Source organism: Macrotis lagotis, chromosome 1 (assembly GCF_037893015.1).
Source record: "Macrotis lagotis isolate mMagLag1 chromosome 1, bilby.v1.9.chrom.fasta, whole genome shotgun sequence".
In the NCBI taxonomy this organism is placed as follows: domain Eukaryota; kingdom Metazoa; phylum Chordata; class Mammalia; order Peramelemorphia; family Peramelidae; genus Macrotis; species Macrotis lagotis.
Window position 1 is genome coordinate 682,565,621 of NC_133658.1, and position 15,050 is coordinate 682,580,670.

Sequence of the window (15,050 nt, forward strand, 5' to 3'; positions counted from 1 at the left end):
CAATGTCCTACACATATTATTGTGGCACAGAGCAAGGAACAGTGGCAAAAGGACCTGGGTTCAAATCTGCTTTATCCCTACCCCACCCTGTGATGGGCAAATCACTTTGTCTCCTTGAGCCTCAGTGCCTTCAAATGCAAAATGAAGGAGCTGGATGACATGCTCTCTGATATTCACACAGGTTCTTTATCTATGATCCTATTGGTCCTATTCTTCTCTCCAAAATCAGAATTATAAGGGCCCAATACCAAGGATGATGTCATTTCTTCTGTCTAAACAGTCTGGCTAAATGTAACTTTGGGGTGGGCAGAAATTTTAAACCCTGTCCTTTCTACTTCTTCACTCTATCCCAACCCCAGTTCTGCTGTATTGAGTTGCTTTCCATGGAAATAGATTCAAGAATTAATATTATTATTTTAGTATGCTAGTGTTTGGGGATATCTATCTAGAGGTGTGCTCAAATTTCATTATGAGCATTGGCACTAATACTTTGTTTATTGTGAGATTTAAGAAAATGATGATGAAAAAAATGTGAATGATACAGATTAATTTATTTTCAGAGTCTGTTGTTAAAACATTAATCAACATATCCCTGGATCTAGCTAAAAAAAGTTTTATTTAGAATCAATACCCAATAAAGACTAGATTGTCTATAATGCTACAAAGGGGAGGGGGGAGAATCTCCTCTTGTTTTATAGAGCCAAATGGAGTGAGTTTTGAATCAGCAGTTGCTTTGGCTGATTGAGACTGCTGCTCCCCTTCAATAGTATGGCTAATTGAGAGCAGATGATACCAAAAAAAAAATCTTAAATTGGAGAGGTGTTTCATCCTCACTTGCTGGATTATTGATGTTCCACTTATGGCATACTTCATTTATCCTTTTTTTGCCCTTTTGGAAAGCTCATTGTTTAAAATGAGATCATTTAAGTCCTAAACACAACCTCTGAATTCACAGTACGTTAGCCAGTGAGTAACCAGTTTCATTTTGATGTTGTAAGCCACTGAGGATTGTGAATGCCAAGAGAACAAGAACTATTTTCTCAAAGTCTACAAGGGAATGAGGTAAATGCATTAATGAGTGGGCACAGTGGTTCATATCAGTATTTCAATGAATGTATCTGAGCTTGCATAGCATGTACTATTTTTTTTCCTGTCCCTGACAGGGGCTGCAGCTACTTGGATTTCAAAGTGGATCAAAAAGTTTGTTGTTGTTGTTGTTATCATTTTCCCTACATTGGAAAACAGGAAAGAAGTTTTAGCTAGGAAGTTTTAGTATGGGTTTGGTGTTAGGGTCATGAGAACTAAAACTAATATTGTCAGAAATAGAAGTCAAGGTCAGTTGCTGATATGGAGCCAGAAACACTAGAGGTGGCCACGAGAGCTAGGACTAGGAATTCTTTCACTTGGAGAGACAGTAGGGCAGAGGACAGTTTGACACGGAGGGTGACAGCAGTGGGGGTAAAGTGGAAGGTTCTATCACAAATAGAATCACACTAGGAGAGGAGGTGACCTGTAGGGCACAATAAAGGTGTTCTGCAGTGATGCAGTTAGCAACGGTAGGGCCAGATGAGGAAGCAGACTTGTGCAAGTGGTCAGAGGAAAGAGAAACAAGAAATTCAGGGATGAAAGTGAGGTGGTGCAGGTTACTATTTAATAATGATTTCCAACAAACAACAACAACAGAAAGTATGTTCGCATTTAAGTTTTTATTGGCATTGTTCAGTCATGTCATATTCTGTAACTCCTACTTGAGGTTTTCTTGGCCAAGACACTGAAGTGATTTGCCATTTCCTTTTCCAGTTCATTTTACAGATGAGGAACTGAGACAAGCAGACCTTGTGAGAATCACAACGCTCATAAATATCTAAGACCAGATTAACTTGGGAAGATGTTTTTTTCTGGTTCCAAACCCAGTTTCTATCCACTATGCCACCAGCAGCCCCCACTATTAAGTTTAACTACATTAGTAACACTCTTTTAAGTTGTCCACAATCAATAAAACAATAAATCAAGTCCAATTTTGTAGTATTTGGAATTTCTGAGGATTTAAGATTTCTATTCACGTTGAAAATGTGATAATAAATTCTTCTACACTAGTTAGATCTGGTTCCAGCAAACCCCCTGGATAGAATTCTCTTCATCTTGAGTAATGCTACTGCACTGACAAAAATACCTGGGTACCCCTCCTTAGTTCTGACTCTCTAAAGAGAACTTTAGAAAGTTTTCTTTTTAAAGAAAAAGATTGATCAAAACCAGTAGCACAACCTAGGGAGGGGGATAGCTAGAAGTACTCTCTGCATTTAGAACTTAAAGATTCAAGATAATTTAAGCAGAAAAGTGTCAAATTCAACAAAAATTGTTCTATTTTGATGATTTGACATTCTACTGGTATATGTAAGTTCTTAGGTCTAGGCCACCATGATCAAGTTCCATCACTCTACTTTTCCTGAATTTCTGTTGGCTGAATAGTGCCCACAAGTGCCAAATCCCTGAAAAACTCTTGTAGCACAAATATATATTAGCAAATTACTTATCCAGGCAGGGGTTTTGCAATGGATAGAACCTGGATTTGTAGTTCTAGTTCTGCCATTTACCATCTGAGTAGCCTCAGACAGTTTATATCACTGCTCTGCCTTCAGTTTCCCTATCTGTAAAATAAGAACTGATGGTCCTTTCAGTTCTAAATTTCTGGTCATCCTATACTGCATCCTGATATTTTTTATACATCCAAATATTTAAATACATGACTGTAGCAAATATGTCTAGCATGTTCCTATTCCTTCCCCCCCCCACACATTATTATAAATGAGAGACATGAATAGAGTGATGCACTTGGATCCAGTAACATCTGCATTCAAAGGCTGACTCCAGCACTATGTTTATGTCCAAAGGCAAATCACCTAATCTGGCTGGCCTCAAAAAACCCAGAAATTTTATTTCATTTTCATTTTTTTATTAATTGCATGTGAAAACAATTTTTAATATTTTTTTTAAATTTTGAGTTCCAAATTCTCTCCCTTCCTCTCCTCCCTCCTCCTTGAGAAGGCAAGCAATTTGATATAGGTTATACCAGTGCAATGGTTTAAGATATTTCCATATTAGCCATGTTGTGAAAAAAGAGATATAAAAACTCCCAAGAAAAATAAAGTTTTAAAAAGCATACTTTTATCTGCATTCAAATTCCATTAGTTCTTTCTCTGGAATTGGAAAGCATTTTTTCAACTCTTTTGGAGTTGTCTTGGATTATTTGTGACTGAAAATAACTGTCATTCATAATTCATCATCATTACTATATTGTTACTATATACAATGTTACCCTGATTCTGCTCACTTCACTTTGAAACAGTTCATAAAAGTCTTCCCAAGTAAAAAAAAAAACCAAACTCTTGTAGCCATTTTGCATTCAATTTCGTCAATGGTAGTCTAAATACAGTTATATTAACTAGAAAGATTGGGTGTCTCAAAGTTTCCCAAAATGATGTTCTATGCAGTATGAAACACTAGGGTTTCTTTGGATAAATACCAGTGCTAAAGCTATCCCCCCCCAAGACAGTTAATATAAAATTGCATTTATAGTAAATATTTATTAAAATAATATTAATATAAAATACAATTAATTTCAGCCATATTGGCATATAATTGAAAGGGTGCTTACCCTGGATTTGGAAAATATGGGTTGAAATCCTGCCTCTGATGTTTATGAGTTGCATTTCCTTATCTATAAAGTAGGGAAGTTGAACTGGATGTCCTCAATGTCCCTTACAGTTCTCATTCTATGACCCCCAAATTTCTGGCCTTTAGTATGCTAGAAAGACAAAGAAAATTAATGTTATCTTAGGCAGCACAAGAATAGACATAGCCTCCAGGGACCTCTGATAGTCTACCCCCATCAGATACCATCTAGAATATTGTGTACAATTATGGACACCACATCGCAAAAAGGATGTTGATAAAGCTGGGAGAGAACAAGCAGGATGAAGAAAGACCTCTTATTCATGCCATATGAGAATGTGTTTAGGGAACTGAGTAGGGTTAGCTTAGAGAAGGAAAACTCTAAGGGGGAACATGATAGCTGCCTTTAAGCATTTGTAAGGCTGTCATGGAGAAGAGGGATTAGGTTTATTCTGCTTTACTCAGGGGTCAGAACCAGAAGCAAGTGGGTGCACATTGCAAAGAAATAAATTTAGGCTTGACGTCAGAAGACCCTTCCTAACAATCAGAGATCTCCAAAAATGGAAAGGGTCGTCTTAGGAACTGGGAGATTCCTGCTCATTGGTCTCCAGGCAAAGACTGCATGACCATTGGATATGATATATCATGTTAGGTATAGATTGAATTGCATTGCTTCTGGGATCCCTTTCAAGCTCTGAAACTGAGTCCTTTGATTTAGTATTGCACTCTAACTCCTTTGAACAATATTCATGAGATACATTGATATACAGGGTGTCCCCAAATTTGGGGGTAATCTTCACTTAGAGTGTTGGGTCACCCTATATCTCCAGTTCCAAGATACTACAAGGTCAAATTTGTTTAAGAAATGGCTCTATATACTTTATTCCCTCTTGTTTCAATAAAAAAATTTGATTTAAAAATTTTGTTAAGTATAAAATAATGGAACATCAGAGCAGAAAGGAACATAAAAGATAATAAATATAGAAGTAGTATTATTTATAGTTTATGGAGGAAAAATTGAGTACCAGGAGCTTAAATGATTTTCCCAGTCTTATATTTAGCTAAGTAAAGCCAGGAATCACAGTCCCTTTAGTGGTTTTCTGATTCTAATATATCTTACTCTTTCTTTACATTGTAAAGTTTTCTTGTAAAGGGCGGATGTCCATACCTTTAAAACTTGAAAAGATTTCACAGAGTATGTAATTGAAATCCTTCATTTTACAAATGAGGAAATTAAGGTGTAGGCAATTTAAACTATTTGCTCCAAGCTCTATTGGTTGTTCCTCTCAAAATTAGGATTTGAACATAGATCTTTCTTCTCAATTAAAATCTAATGCTTGCTTTATTATAAATTGAGGGGATACCTATCAATTGAAGAATGGTTGAACAAGTTGTGATATGTGATTGTGATGGAATACTTTTGTGCTATAAGAAATAATGAGCAGGATGGTTTTAGAAAAATATGGGAAGACTTGTATAAAATGATGGAAAGTGAAGTGAGAACATTGTACATAGTAAAAGAATTATTGTCCATTGATCAACTGTGGATGACTTAGTTTTTCTCAGCAATACAAAGTTCCAAGATAATTCCAAAAGACTTATAATGAAAATGACTCCAGATTAAAAAAAAGTCTAGAGTCTGAATGCATATAAAAGAATGATTTTTAAAATTTTATTTTTGTTAATATTGTATTTCTTTTTGTTAATATTGTATTTTCTTTTGCAACATGGCTAATGTGGAGACTCCACATGTATAATCTATGCAATGACATTGCTAATATGGCAACTTCACATGTATAATCTATAGCAAATTGTGTGCCTTCTCAAGAAGGGGAAGGGAAGAGAATGAGACACGGAACTCAAAATTTTTAAAAAGTTAAAAAAGTTTACATTTAATTGGAAAACAAGAATAATAAATCCAGTGCTCTCTCTTCTATATCACATTGCTTCCTACATTCTGTAGATTTAGCTAGAGAGAAGCAACATTTTAAAGAACTAACCAGACCCTTAGCAATTACATCATTTAATAAAAGTTTTGGATTTAGAGTAAGAGGACCTATGTGCAAAATTTGGCTTTGCTATTTCTGTTCTGTGAGACCTTGCACAAATTAATTAATTTCTCTGACTTTCAGCTTGTTAGTTTGTAAAATGAGAGAGTTGGATCACCAACAATCAATCAAAAACACTTTGTAAGCAACTATTATGTGGTAGGCACTATGATAGGCTGTGGCAATAAAAATAGAAAAAAAACCCCAAAGCAATCCCTACAGGCCTTGAACTTTCATTTTAATACATGACACTGAGGTCCTTTGGAACCCTAAGTCATTTTACAGAGAGGGGAAACTAAACTCCAAAAAGGACATGTTTCATTATCCCATACATGATACCTAAAAATTCTTACTCTTATTCATTCATCACTAGTAAATGTGCCATGTTTTTTTATAAACACAATGGCTAATCAATCAATAAGTCTTTACTATAAATTTATTCATTAAAATAGTTTTAAATGAGTCATTTCAGAAATAGCATAAAATAAAATAATCCCCTAAAATAAAATAATCCCAAAATATTTTCAACTCCATTTTGACTCTTTTTTGAGTTTTCTGAAATGTATCTTAACTTCAACTAATTATTTTTCTCTTAAACTAGAAATAATGATAGTCTCCAAGTTTTGAGGATACATAGAATGAAAATATCTTTATTTTTAGAATAAAATTTATAAATGGATACATTGAAATTATCTCCTAAATACAGTGATTCTAACAAGAGAGATACCTTTACTTTGGTTCAGGTAACAAATGTGCGAGTAAATACATGAAATAATTTGACCTTAAGACTGCTTCAGGCATTACACTGAATGGTACAATAGATTCCAAATCTGTCAAATTCTGTTAGAGTTCATTATCATGTAAGACAATTGCAGTGTATAAAATGATCAAGATGTGGAATTGTCTGATACATAGCCATTCATAGCCACTAAAGCAAAAGAAAATTATTTGGGAGATAAATGTGTTTCACTTATATTTAGAAAAAAGAAAGACCATTTATTAAAAAAAAATGTTAATTTCAATGAACATAAATGACTATCTTATTCCTGCTTACATGGTGCATTATAAAACTCTCAAATGATATATTATAAAGATCTTTTGGTATAGTCTTTTTTATTTGAAATATCCTTTCCTTGAAATTAAATTTGACTACCAAAATCACAACTATACAGTTTCCTGTTTTCTTCCCATTAGTTTCAGCAAACTCCTGAGATTACAAAGGCAGTATTTTATGTGTGTGTGAAGAAATGCCTTTGAATGATTAAAATATATGACTTAGTTGTTGATAAAGGAGGAGCAGGTCACACATATTGGTAAATATTACTGTCAGTATCTGACAAAATCACAAACATTTTACTAAACATAAATTTCCCCATTTCCCCACTTACTGTTGTCTTTGAAAAGTCTTATAAAAAGCCAGCATATCGTTAAGAAGTTTCCAACAATCCCCCTAAGACGCAAGTGTATTCTGTAGTCAACACAAATTAGCATTTTTACACAATCAAAAATAAATTGAACAATTCTGACAATATGGTTGAGATCCAGCCATATGGATGAGATCAGCTTACTTTTTTGCTTTGTGATTGACAGATGCATTTGGTTGGTTTTATGGGGTGGGGTGGGGGGGAGATTTGGGGGGAAAGGGGTGGAGAGGGACTAAGGGAATGAGGAAGGGAATAGTCTAGACCAGACTGACAGTGGCAGAACTATTAACTTTCTTTCTTCTCTACTTATCTAACAAATTCCTTTCTTATCACATCTTCTTTCCAGGCCCCAAGTCTAAAGACTTTAGCAGTTGCCTAACCAAATGCTGTACAGTAATCCACACTAGGGTTATTCTGAAAAGGAAAAAAAAAAGTCCTCTTTTTCCTTGGTAAAGTCCCCTTGTAGAAGGCTAAATTTAGCACTGCCAATCAAAGGAACAGGTGGTATGTGACTATACCAAATGGATCCTTCTCTCATGATGCTTTCATTTGTGAACCAATCAGGAGTGGTGACATCTCAGTGATGTGGGACTGTCAGCAAATCCGGGGAGTATATAAAGGAAAAGAACCATGTTAACATTCTTGAGCAGTCGTGCACTCCCAGCCTCGCCTCGGGTGTAGGGATTGCAGAAAGCAAAACTACACTGTTTCGACGGTGTAGTTTTGTTTTTAGGTTTAGGGGCTCAACGATTCATGTCTGGGATTGTCTAAAAAACTAACTCTGGATAAGGACGTCGTTTCAGGAAAAACGCTGGGCTTAGCCCACCCTTTTTAGGCACTCTTGAGAAATCAGGTCAGTAGCACTTTTTTTTGATAGTCAATTATCTCTTTGGGGATCTTTATTTCATGTTATATATTATATAGACAATTTCAAAAGTGTGTGTGTGTGTCATATGAGTGTTTATTCCTGGGTACCATGTATATCACTTAAATCTTGTTTCCTTGAATTTTCAATTGCATGTGAAAAGTTTTCCTCTGTAATGTGCAATGTTTTAACATGTCATCACAATTCAACCAATTTTAATTTATTAAATGGTTTTCTTATTTTTAGAGTCAAAGTAGAGAATGGAATCAAGCAATAGAAATATGTCCTCCAGCTACAGACTCCTTTATGTCTGTGCAAAGTACTCAAGGTTATGTTACTCAGTGATAAACTGAGACACACCAAGAATAGCTCTGATAAAATACATGTGGTATCAGCTAAGCACTGATGACTTTTTAAGGGAATCAACTGCTAAGGTATCAATTGCAGGGCAGTGACAGAACACTTGTCTGCTGTCAATCACAGCTGGGAGGTTATTTTGGGTGTGTGGCATTTTGGATGCATACCTTTTAACCCTAATATACAAAAGCCTTACAAGATTACATTTAAATCCATATTTTCAATTTACTTACACAATTAAAATTTGAACTTTTATGTGACTAAAAAGAAAAAAGGGCCAAGTTAATTGGCACATATTTGAGAATTTTGAATAAATCAAGCCAATGTTCCCTTAAAATATTCAGAAATAAGATGCATCATTAAGTGATAAATGCAAATATATGATTTGGGAGAACTGTTGTTTGGAAAAGAAACACAAATATTCTTTTAAAGGTCACTTTTCTTCTAAATGCTCCTCAAAGCTATCATCATTTTGTGTTTAAATTAGCTGATAATGCCTGCATGCTAAAATAATGTAAAGCAGATCTATGTAAAGGCAAAGGCTATTAAGAATGAAGTGAAACATTTAGAAACACAATCAAGTTCAAATAGTTTGCATTTAAGAAAAGTACATTAAAATAATGTGCTCTTGATAGAAGTTACCCTATTTATAGTGAAGTACAAACTTCTTCAGCTACCATCTGAATTTTTCAACCAAGAATATGCTTTTCCAAGAGGATGCTTACTCCACTTAAAAGTAACAATTAAAGGACAGAATCTCCTTGTGAATTTTTACTGTTTTACAATTTTAATAAACAGAGGCTCTCATGACAAAGTAGTAATGAAGTAATTGGCAGTTGAGAATCTTCCTTTTCATCTTTGAACAATGAGATTCAGGTTGTAAAATTAAATGTTTAGGCACTAGGAAATTCATCTAACTGAACTGGAAGACAGTGCCAACTTCCCCTGTGCAAATGAACTCTGCTGTACTCTTCATATTCATTTCTGTGATGGAGAATATTTTATATTATGAAAACATGACAGGGCAAGAAAAAATAGCCTTCAGTTACCCAGTCAGATGGCAATGATAATTTTTCATCCCCAACTTAGTATTTATTGAGTCTTTTCGGCATATGGAGATCCACAGAGGGAAAAAGAAGTAGCTTAGTACAAAGGGAAAATATTGGATCTCAAGTTAGTGGAACTAGCTTCAGCTTTCACGTCTTCCACTTAACTCCTTTTGTGACCTTGGACAAGTCAAGCTTGGGTGGATCTTGAACTATTCGACTGAGCCAATTGTTAAATTTTCAACATGAGTCTTTATATCTTGCTACAAATCAAGTCTTGATTTATGATTTTGTTGATTATCTAGATTTAAAAAAGTGATGGTAAGATATTAATAGGCAGGGTGGCTAGGTGGTGCAGTTGGACAGCTAGGTGACTCAGTGAATAGAGCACCGGCCTTGGAGTCAGGAGTACCTGGGTTCAAATCCGACCTCAGACACTTAATAATTACCTAGCCATGTGGCCTTGGGCAAGCCACATAACCCCATTGCCTTGAAAAAAATCTAAAAGAAAAGATATTAATAGGCAAAGTAAGCCCTAAAATGTATTATATGTGCATTTTTGTAGAATCAGTTGTTTATCATATTTACCAGGACATTCTTGTATTTTCTTAGTTTTCTCATCAGAAAATGATGGCATTAGAACAAGTGACCTCTGAGGTCCTATCCTGCTTTAGGCTTGTCATTCTAATTATTAGTCTTTGAGTCAGGGAGATCTGTGTTCAAATCCTGCCTCTATATCTTACTATGTGATACTAATCGTGTGTACATAAGCAAGTCACTTACCCTTTCTGAATGTCATATACCTATTCTTAAGCTGTCCTTAAGCTTTCAATTTGTCTTCTTTTTTCTTAATAAGTCCATTATTCAGGACACATAGCTTTCCAGGAAGAAAATGACACACTGGAAAATTCTTCTTTCCCAAAATATTGGGTTTTTTTAAAATCTTAAGATTAAAATCTTCAATCTTAAAACTGACATATTATCTTAATCTTCCTAAAACAGCCACAGGGAGTTCTATTTCACATTTGTTACAGCACTTCAGTAAAGTAAAAATAAAATAAATAACTGGGGTATTTGAGTAATTCAGGCCCCCACATTTTCAAAAAAATTGAGTAATTCTTTGCCTGAGAGGCTATATGATTTCATTGTGAGTAGTTAAAAGTTTATGGACTTGCAATAAGGAGGTAAAGATTCCAGGGGCAGCTTGGTGGTGCAGTGGAGAGAGCACTGGCTCCTGGAGTCAGGAGAACCTGAGTTCTAATGCCACTTCAGACACTTAATAATTACCTAACTGTATGACCTTGAGCAAGTCACTTAACCCCATTGCCTTGTAAAAAGAAAAAGAAAAAAAGATTCTACTCCAACTTTGACATTTATTAAGCTGGGTCTGACCCTGGGAAAGCCATTTAATTTCCCTAAGCCCTAAATTTCCTCACATACAAAAAGGGGATAATAACACCTAACAGCAAAGATGTTCCAGTCATCAAATGAAGGAATGTTTCATGTATAATAAATAGTATGTTTTATCAACTTAAAGCGCTGTACATGTAAGTTGTTACTTTCAAGATATTTCATATTCAGAGAGCCTATCTCCAAGTCAGAAAGATCTGCCTTCAGGTTCCATTTCTGATATATATACTGGCTGTATGATTCAGTGATCCAGGAAATCCTATCTAAGAAGATAAATTGCACAACAGGTGCAGACCTGAATTGGAAAAGGCTGTTTCCTCATTGTTAGTTCCCTAAAGGAATGAAATCTAGAACCCAGTTAAAATTTTAAAAAATAAAGAATTCAAGCAAACTTGAGCCAATAATCAATGATAATTGGCTCAATTTTTAAATTCATCTTACCATTCAAGGAACAATAAATAAGAAATAGTTGGGGAATGTATTTTAAAGAAAATCTAAATTCTTCAAAAACTGAGATCTCACAGAATTGCTCTTTCATTTAAACCTTGACATTTCTGTCTACATCAATATTTTTATCATAGAAGCCCTCTTTCTTTCCATTTCCATACAGCATCACAAGTTTAGTCTATTCATTTTGGTTAAGAAGGACTTTTCCACCAACTTGTACACAATTGAGAGTCATTGTTTCATAATCTTTTTAGCTGCTCTATTATATATTTTATATATATATGTATATGTATATATGTATATATATATATATGAAATGTAGCAACTACATGCCCCCCCATTTCCCCCTGTATTTTCATTAAATTCAGAATTTTTTAAAAAATATTTTCCATTTTCTATCAGTAGGGCATGCTCCTGGGTCTTCTTTCAGTTTGCTATCTCCCTAGAAGTCTTATTTAGACTTAGACCTCTCAGTAGACTAAAGCCAAATGCTCAAAGGAAAAGTCATTTTCCAGTTTTCCAGTGAGTACAAAAATGATGAAGTCAAGGATTATCAGTTTAGAGTAGGGCTTTTTAACTTCTGTGTGTGTATATATATATATATATATATATATATATATATGTCAAAACCTCTTAAGAACTGTGGTGAAACCTACAGAGCCCTTCTTAGAACAATGTTTTGCACTTCAAAATATAAAATACATAGGATTACAGAGTAAACCAATCCTATTAGATCACATCCATCAGAATATAAAAGAAAAATGAAGATCGCGTCATTGATCCAAATGACTGACTTTGATTCAGGGAAGTAGGCAAATTCCCTCCTGGATTATAAATTGTAATTCTGTTTCTTTTCTCTTGCAGAGTGCCTAAAAAGATGGCGACTCAAGCCCCTACGTTCACACAGCCGTTACAAAGTGTTGTGGCACTGGAGGGTAGTGCCGCAACCTTTGAGGCTCATATTAGTGGTAAGTAAACAAATCATTTTTAATTAATTAATTTTCCTTTTCTAGAATATGTGAGTTAACCTTTGTTAGTTGCAGAGTCAAGTTTAAATGCTCTTTTGATTTTTTCTCAGTGTTCAACTTTGTAGAGGGGGTCATTTTGAGAGTATAACCAATCATACCATGCTGACAAAATGTGATACTCTAATGTCATTCAAACATTTCATTCATATTTGTAATTCCAAAACGCTTAACAATTAGCATAGACCTAAGACAATGTCAGAAGCCAATAAATAAACAAGGCTAAATTTGACCTTTCTAAAATTGTATTCAGCACCCTCTATAGATTAAAAAGTAAGATTTAGCTTAGCTTGGATTAACTTCTGGCTTGCTCTGTGACCACTTAACATCTCTGTTTACCCATCTAGAAAATGGATATGCAATTGGACTTTCTTCAGAATAGAATGTATCAAAGATCAACTTAAGAATTATTTTATTGGTTCAACTTTTAATTAAGCCAAATTACCTATTGAAATAAAGGAACAGAAAGTATTTTAAAAGCATGTCACGAAATACTATATCCATGTTCATGTGGCTCAGTTACATTTTGACTTAATCTGAAAAGAACTCATTAATTTGCTTAAGAGGAAAAGAGGTTTGGCAGGATAAAAGTCAATGATTTTGTTGTTGTTGGGGTATATATGATAATTTAATTGAAGAAAAATTGAAGAAAAAATTTTAATGATGAAATATTGGAAAAATCTGAAGTATAAAAGTGCACGCATCTGTTTTATATTGGATCAAGAAATATATCAATCATTTGCTGAAGGAAATTTTTTGTATGATGAAGTTATATAGAGTCATAGACATTAATTATTAACATAAAACATTCAATTTCTTTTAATCCCCAAAGGAAAAATTGTTATGGTTTTCCTCTATCTTGAATTTATTTTTATCTCATTATGTAAAAGAATACTACACAATTTTCTTCTTCCTTACCTGATTTGATGCATACAGATATGTTGTTATTTCTCCTATGTGCCTGGCTATTTTTAAGTTTCAACAAAATACATATAAAAGAATCTTTGGAGCTGGAAAGGACCTTGGAAAGAAATGTTGTGAAAATTCCAAAAGAATCCATTAGTTTAATAAAACAGGTTGGGCTTAGAAAATTCATTTTTGCTGTAGTTCAGTCATGTCCAATTTTTGTGGCCCCATTTGGGCGTTTTCTTGGCAGATAGTGAAATAGTCTGCCATTTCCTTCTCCTGCTCATTTTGCCAGTGAGGAACTGAGACAAATAGGGTAAAGTGACTTTTCTAGGGTCACCCAGCTAGTGGCTTAAGGCCAAATTTGAATTCAGATCTACCTGACATCAGATCCACCTAGCTACCCACAGGCCAAACTCTGCAGCTAGAGTAATCTACTCTTTCTTAATATTTCAAATGTCAAGTCCTTATTCTGTCTCTTTTCCTGTCTACTAATTTCTCTAATGAGATACCAAGAGGGATATTTTCTCTGTACACTTTACCTCATCCCTTTCTCTCCCTCCCTCAGACAAATCTATTCTCCATAATCATGCTCTGGTATAAGCTAACTATCTAATAAATTAATAATAGTCTAGCAGAATAAGTAACAAGGTGTTACACATCTTTGGAAAAATATTTGATGTTATCCACATGAATGACTGTCACTGGTAATAAATGGCTTTCTTATCCCAAGTAAATATATAATATAAATAATTTCCATTCTTATATTATTAAATTTATCAATTTTCATATCATAAAATTATGTTTCTAACATTCAACAATTGGGTGATTTTGCAATAAACTTGGTCTAAAGAACCGAGCTTATAGTCTGAAATTAAGAGTTATTTTCCTATATTTCATAAGAAAACCTTATAATTTGTGATAGTCAATTTGGCTACAGTGATAAGTTGTCATGACAACATTTAATTTTCCACTATGATGAAATAATTGGTAGGCATTTGGAGAGAAAACTGGTAACTTCAAGATGGTAATGGTGATAAAAATCTTTGGTTGAGACTCAGAATTATGATTTTATTCTGTGTTTTCTTCCCTGCCCTGTGAATATACTTAGTCTCTATCAAACAGAATAAGAATGATTAAAACAGGGGCAGCTAGGTAGCGTAGTGGATAAAGCACCGGCCCTGGAGGCAAGAGTACCTGGGTTCAAATCCGGTCTCAGACACTTAATAATTACCTAGCTGTGTGGCCTTGGGCAAGCCACTTAACCCTGGTTGCCTTGCAAAAATCTAAAAAACGAAAAAGAATGATTAAAACATATGACTGGATAAGGAGTTTAAATGAAAAAGTCTTTCAATGATTTATTTTTCAGAACTGCTGAATTGAAATCAAGAGAGCTGGTTTCTAATCCTGTGTCTCTCATAAATTAAATTGGAACCTGGGACAAGATATTTAAACCCAGTTTCAGTATTTTCACATATAAATTCACATTTACATACATGATTATATCTATACACATTTATCTTTCTGTAAAATAAAGGAAAGAATATTTGTGAAATATTTGGAAGTTATCAGAAAACAAATATCTAATTTCAAATTACAGGTTTTATTTTTGTATCAGGGCTAGTTACTTTTATATTTTTATAATACATTTGAGAAAGAATCAAGAACTGGCCTTTTCTTAAAGTTCAAAAAAGATGTTTGGAAGCTAAGTTTGAGTCAAGAAATATTGGTAGGAAGCTTTTTTTTCTTTCATGATACTTCATTTCTAACTTTGAGAAATAGTATAATACAGTCTTGTAAAAATGTGGCAGTACTTCTTTGAAGGATGCATGCTTCTCCAATATTTCAAA

The 15,050-nt window shown here is 34.2% G+C and overlaps 1 protein-coding gene and 1 long non-coding RNA gene across 2 annotated transcripts in view; one reads left to right on the plus strand and one right to left on the minus strand.

Annotated features, from left to right (window-relative positions):
- The window catches only part of LOC141507694 (uncharacterized), a 28,439-nt gene extending 21,160 nt beyond the window's left edge, over window positions 1–7,279 (minus strand). Inside the window, exons 1-2 of the long non-coding RNA XR_012474243.1 lie at window positions 7,109–7,279; window positions 3,656–3,805 (exon numbers count right to left, since the gene is read on the minus strand). This is a non-coding gene — a long non-coding RNA (uncharacterized LOC141507694). The remainder of the gene's footprint in view (window positions 1–3,655; window positions 3,806–7,108) is intronic.
- Window positions 7,280–7,772: 493 nt separating this feature from the next.
- TTN (titin) overlaps window positions 7,773–15,050 on the plus strand; it is a 408,614-nt gene continuing 401,336 nt past the window's right edge. Inside the window, exons 1-2 of the mRNA XM_074212758.1 lie at window positions 7,773–7,997; window positions 12,134–12,237. Coding sequence (XP_074068859.1) covers window positions 12,147–12,237 — 91 coding nt within the window. The 5' untranslated portion in view covers window positions 7,773–7,997; window positions 12,134–12,146. The remainder of the gene's footprint in view (window positions 7,998–12,133; window positions 12,238–15,050) is intronic.